This window comes from Austrofundulus limnaeus, unplaced genomic scaffold (assembly GCF_001266775.1).
Source record: "Austrofundulus limnaeus strain Quisiro unplaced genomic scaffold, Austrofundulus_limnaeus-1.0 Scaffold1335, whole genome shotgun sequence".
Taxonomy (NCBI): Eukaryota; Metazoa; Chordata; class Actinopteri; order Cyprinodontiformes; family Rivulidae; genus Austrofundulus; species Austrofundulus limnaeus.
Window position 1 is genome coordinate 35,915 of NW_013953737.1, and position 6,000 is coordinate 41,914.

Consider the following 6,000-nt stretch of genomic DNA (forward strand, 5'->3'; position numbering starts at 1 on the left):
GGACTACTTATGGATGTGGAGCACTCTGACTCAGACTTGTCTGTCCATTCCGCAGTATGGCTCATGCTCATCCTTCGGTACCTTCCGCCCTGCTTTTTCTCACACTGGCACCATCAGGCCTCTCTCTGTCATAGCCCCTGCGTCCCCCACATTTACCCACTCACCTGGATCCAACAATCCTTCACCTACATCAAAGGTTCCTAGCTGGAAGGTTTGTTTTTGTTTGCAAGCTTTATTTATTTTAATTTCCTTTTTTTTTTGTTGTTGCTTCTTTGCTTTTTATTTGATTGCAGCTAACTTCACAATCACTATATTTAGCTGATGCCCATCAAACACAGCTTTCCAATCTTTTTTTTCCTTTAAAAATATGCAATAACCTGAACATTAGCGCCTGTCATTAACGCACATATCTGCCCACGCGTCTAACCGGCTCTCGAGCCAAACTGGGTGTACTGGATGGAAAACACAGGAGATACAAAGTTGGAAGACCATCTCATTATTCCATCTGCCTCTGCAGGACTGGGCCAAATCAAGTCCCTGCGAGGCTCCGTTGAGTGGCACTCTGCAGCGCAGGAGGGAGTCCGTGGAAAAGATGAGAGAGATGGAGGCTCCGCCCAGTCCACAGGGATACCCTGGGATGCAACCAGGTGATCCGTACAGAGCGAGGAGTGGCCCGGGAATTATTACAGCCAAGGTAAGAAGTCCCTGAGGGGTGAAAAATGCAAATGTCGGTAAATGAATTCACGGGCCACGGGAATTCTAGTGAGGAGAATTGTTATGTAAATGTGTGCTAATCTGGATGCTTTTCCTACATGTGTCTAATTTTGTGTTTCAGCACGGAGAGCCCCTGTCTCCAGCGGCCACTACTTTAGCTATGGTTCTGACCAGAGGCTTGAGCATGGAGCAACAGAAGAGCAGCAGGGACTCGCTGCAGTACTCCAGTGGCTACAGCACCCAGACCAACACCCCTTCCTGCTCCGAGGACACCATCCCATCCCAAGGTACCCCTCTTCCTGAAAAGCCAAACACTTCTGCAGTGGGATCACATGACATGAACACAATTACAAACTTTCTAAACTAATGTGATGCCTGTGAAATATTTTCTCTGAGTGAAATTGGGATTTCTGTGATTTCTAATGAATTGCAGTTTAACTCGTCAAAATAAAAAGTTGCTTTGTAACTTTTGGAAAAACATAAAGAAATGCATGACTCACTGCCTCTTCCAGGTTCGGATTATGAGTGCTACTCTCTCAACGGGGATGCTGACAGCGAGGGCCAGGCAGACTTTGACAAGTCGTCTACCATCCCACGCCACAGCAACATTGCTCAGAGTTACCGCCGCATGATCCAGACCAAAAGACCTGCCAGCACGGCGGGCCTGCCTGCGGGAAAGAGCCTGCAGGGGACGCCGAACGGCGCTGGGGGAGGCGGCTCCCGAACCGTCTCCTCTGGGACGGCCACCATTCGACGGACGCCGTCCTCCAAAACCGGTGTGAGACGCACGCCGTCCACGTCTGGCCCCATTCCCATTCGACCACCCATCGTGCCGGTTAAAACCCCCARGGTTCCAGACTCTCCAGGATGTGCCAGTCCGTCTCCACGTCGTAAAGGCAGTGAAGAGTTTCTGCATGGTGATGACCCATCTGCTGGTGACTACATGAGGGCTTCTCCAAAGAGGATGAGCCTCCCTGACACAGCCTGGGGCTGTGGAGGGGGAGGAGGGGTGGACAGGACTGTTTACGCTCAGCAGGCCCCCGGCGTGGCTGCTGCCCACAGTGTCGAGGAGGACCCTCAGCTTGCTGCCAACCGTCACAGCCTGGTGGAGAAGATAGGAGAGCTGGCGGCCAGCGCACACGCCCTCGGTGAGGGTCACTTCCCTTTCCCCAGCTTCATATCGGGGGACGCGGCTCAGAGCGCGCCCCAGGACCTGTCCCCAACAGACATGGGGGACGTGGATATGCTGGTGACCATTCGCCGCGGGGTAAGGCTGCGCAAGACAGTAACCGATGACAGGTCAGCTCCCAGGATCCTTCGGTAATCGAAAGTGAGGCGAAGCTCCGAGGAAGCCGCTGCGGTGCCCTTATTTACAAACTGAAGCTTAGTAATCAAATACAAGAGCACTCGTGTAACACAGAGGACGGAACAGGATGAATAAAGGCCAGTTGAGGAAGAAGTGACTATAAACCCTGATGAGTCATGTCCTTGTTTGTATTGCGTACAAAAGTAATCTGTATTTTTGTTTTCTTTTATTTCATTTTGTTTTGTTTTGTGGGCTTTGTTGCTGTTCTTTTCTGCTCCCTGTGTGGCCAGTGGTTTCAGCCCAGTTTGTCTCTGTGGACCCTGTGATGCGTCACTCATCGGGGGGGTGGAGGGGGTGGGGGGGTCAATTGTTCTGTGTCATGATTATTAATTTCCTGTGCATTTTTCAGCTGAATAAAGCCACCTGTCAGTGACCGGCGCAGAGCTTTGTAAAACTRGTTGTTTTTTTTTTCTTCTTTTTGTTACTGCCCAAGTACCGTATTACTGTTTCATTTCATAAGCATCAGCTGTAATTTCATGTAAAGATAGAAGCAATATGTTTTTATTGCTGTCCTGTACTGTCAATATACCTTGCAATTAAACAGGCTTTTTACTGTAAAATAGCTTGATTATTTTTGTCAAAAAGAAAAACCCCAATGTTGCACATTAAAAAAAACAAGATCATCCTTTTGGTTTTGACGGCCTCTGTGTATTTGTTTGTGAGTGCTGAAATGTAGAGCAGTGGTTATTACTCTGAGCAGCAACATGAATTAATTGCTGTATATTTAAATGTAAAATATGCTCCAGCTAAATCCCTTGCCATTTGAAGTTCTTRTTWTTWWTTWWRTWWTTTTTTAACTCAGGCTTTGGAGACGTGCAGTTTAATTAGAATTTAGTTCCTTAGTAGCCCCTTTTTTTTACTGTTAATTTTAATGTTGGAGTTAATTTTCTGGTACTTTATTATTTACCCAGTACAGTGATGATGATTTCCCTGCTGTTTTAAACTTTAAACTGCATGCCCCTGTTTTACTTCTCAAGGCTGTAGGAATGTTTTTCTACAGCTGCAGTACTTTAAATAACCTAGAGGGGGCGCTGTAGGCTTTTCTGCAAGGTTGAGTTGAACCAGGGTAAGTTGTGCTTTTTCTTTGTTGTTATTGTTGAAATTACTTATTTTCAGCAGTTTGATAAACAAACTAATGAGACGAAATACTTTGTACTGTATCTGTTTAACCCAACAACAACAAGAAAAAAAGAGCAAAACTAATGTAGAGTTTACTAGAACACAGACAGATAAACATGCTAACCAAATGACCTAAAACAGAGAAAAAATAAAAACAGCCAGAAGATTCTGCTGGAGGTTTTATTTCCAGTTGTAAATGTAGGGCAACACTCAGGAGGGTCTCACTGAAACTGTAATTCATGTTAGCCACTGTTTATTAGCATACAAATTGTCAAACTCTATGAAAAAATATATGCAGCAGTACGTACTTCCGGGATGCTGCTAAACCAGAGCAGCCACCTGAAACTTAAAAATAAGTTCCTAATGAATTTGATAAGAAATGCACATCATTGCCTTTTTTTTAAGAGATATTGCAGATCTGTTCATAGATAATTGACGAAGCAGGGGAAACAGTGCTTATGTGTAATCAGCTGATCAAGTTTTTCCTGAAAAAAAAAAATCATATAAAATTAGAACCCACTAAAAACTGGTTAATTAAAATTTTAAAGAAGTGGGCCAATGTTAGACTTTTTAGTTACTTTTATGTACTGTGACAGCTTTGACAAGCTAGAGATATAGATGTTTTGTGAAATTTCATCATAAACACTGAACAGCTACAAAATCAAAATACGAGCAAAAATAGACACTTTCTTATCAACGGTATCAAAACACGAGCTAAAAGCTAAAAAAAAGAAAAGAAAAACAGTTCAACGACAACATGCAGGCACAGTGCAAACCAGAGCTGTCTATCAAAGTACATTTACTTTGTTACATTACTCAAGTATTTTTTTTGCTGATCTGTATTTTTAAGAATTGTAACTTTAACCTTTATTTTGTTTCATTTAAAACACAAAAAGGAGACTTTTTTGTTTACCTTAAAATTTAACACCTCGTTACGCACTACAAATTGTATGGTGTGTGTAAAAGTACTTTAATGTTTATTTTCCCGATTATTGTGAGCAGTTTTATGACTTTTACTTATGCATTTTTTTTTTATCAGTGAAATATTTGTTTGTCAAAGTTAAAGGTGTTTAAGCTTTTACTTACTTATTTTTTCAAGTACTACCTCRGGTGCAAACTAAAAGTAGAAGAAGATCCCTTTTGCCTGCAACTAAAGCTGTTTTGGACATCTATGCTGCTTGATTATACATTTAAACTTGTACTGTCACCTTTAAAAGCATGAAGGAAAAACAATGTATTAAAGGAAGTGGGAAAGTACTGCAGTGAGAGGATATTTATCCTGATGTGGCAAATTCCACCGAAGCACAAAGTGAAAGYCATGGCGTCTGAATGAAGAAGAAACAGGAAGTCTATTAGTTTAGATAATGAGAACCATAGTTGTAATTTTATTGTGGTTCGATTTGGAAGTCATTTAGAAGACGCTGCAGGACCTGCAAGTGAGCAGAAATCATCTCTGTTCTGCTCAGGGTGCCTGCTCTATTTTTCACCCCCCTCCCCTCATCGAGCCTCTCATAATCATGATGCCCTTATAAATAGCACACGACAGAGTTTACAGCATTAGTTTATAGCCTTGAACTACTTGAGTAATGGAAACCAACCCGATGACTGTTGGAATAATTAACTAAAAAAAAAAGAAACAACAAAAAAAATGCATTAAATCTCTTTTTCCAGTTAGTGAGGGGGGAAATTTAGTTGTGCTAATTTCCATTTTTGCTCTTTATATTAGTAAGAACTATCCCCAGTGTCCTTTAATGATGGAAGGAATCTTTTAAAGTTGGATTAAGGTTTGTGAGGAAATATATATTTTTTAACTCTTGTAACATTTCTTCATGTGCTAATCACATTCAAACTCAGTCTCCACTAATTGCCGTGTGGATTGAATAAAAGCACTCCTCAGACAGGACGTGGCCCCCGAAGTGTGCTGTAGTTTCTGTCAAAACACTGGGCCATGCATTAATCATGATCTTTTATTTAATTGTATTTTTTTTTTGTGGGGGGGTGTTTCACTTTTCCTTCAAATTGGCTGCTGTTCTACTTTATTAAACGTATTGAATCATTCTGTGCAGAAACAGCAGCTTTTAAGATAAAAGGTGAACAASACACTCAAGCTATGAGATATTTTCCCCCTCTTTCACATATTTAGTAGCTATTTAAAAACTCTTCTGCATATCATGAGTGAATAAAAATTCTCAGCTTAGTTGCTCCATTTAATACATCTATTAATAAACAGCTATGGTTTCCACGGCTTATGTGAGCTGCCTTAAGGGGTTCACAGATCAAATCTAATTAGCTGCTGTACCTAATACATGAGGGAGGTGTCTTTATATTTATCCAGCCCCTTTAACTGCTTTTTGCCTCCAGGTTTTGACGAGGTAAAATGTCCTGAGGGGCCCGTATATACAGGAGAACTACAAAAAAAGAAAGAAAAAAAAAAACAGAGTTGCTGCTTCTGCCGGATGCTGTGGTGTTTTCAGAAAAAAAGCTCTTCCTCAACAGACACACAGGACTGAGTTTGGATGTTCTGCCAGCATGCTTAGCCTTTCATTTTAATCATACCTTCATTGTTTAATAAACCTGCCTGTCTCTGCCAATTATTTCATTGACTTCATCTGGARCCCCCTCCCCCCCACCACCACCACCACGACCACCACCAACACTCTGCACACACTCAACGAACCAACGTTGGTGTCAAGTCCCGTTAAGGCTGCCTTTCATCATCTCCTGATGTTTCAGCTCACGCTTCACGAGGAATAATGGATCTCGTGCGTTTTGCATAACACAAGGGACACCCTGGGTTGTGA

General features: G+C 42.1%; 1 protein-coding gene across 4 annotated transcripts in view; it reads left to right on the top strand.

Annotated features, from left to right (window-relative positions):
* Nucleotides 1-2,640, top strand: part of mtss2 (MTSS I-BAR domain containing 2) — a 33,851-nt gene extending 31,211 nt beyond the window's left edge. For 2 of the 4 annotated variants that reach the window (XM_014031853.1, XM_014031854.1), the window contains 4 exons: nt 56-211; nt 518-694; nt 836-1,001; nt 1,227-2,640. In XM_014031853.1, the coding sequence (XP_013887307.1) occupies nt 56-211; nt 518-694; nt 836-1,001; nt 1,227-2,038 (1,311 nt within the window). In that variant the 3' untranslated portion in view covers nt 2,039-2,640. The remainder of the gene's footprint in view (nt 1-55; nt 212-517; nt 695-835; nt 1,002-1,226) is intronic. The other 2 variants (XM_014031855.1, XM_014031856.1) reach the window with 1 other exon arrangement.
* Nucleotides 2,641-6,000: the final 3,360 nt, after the last annotated feature.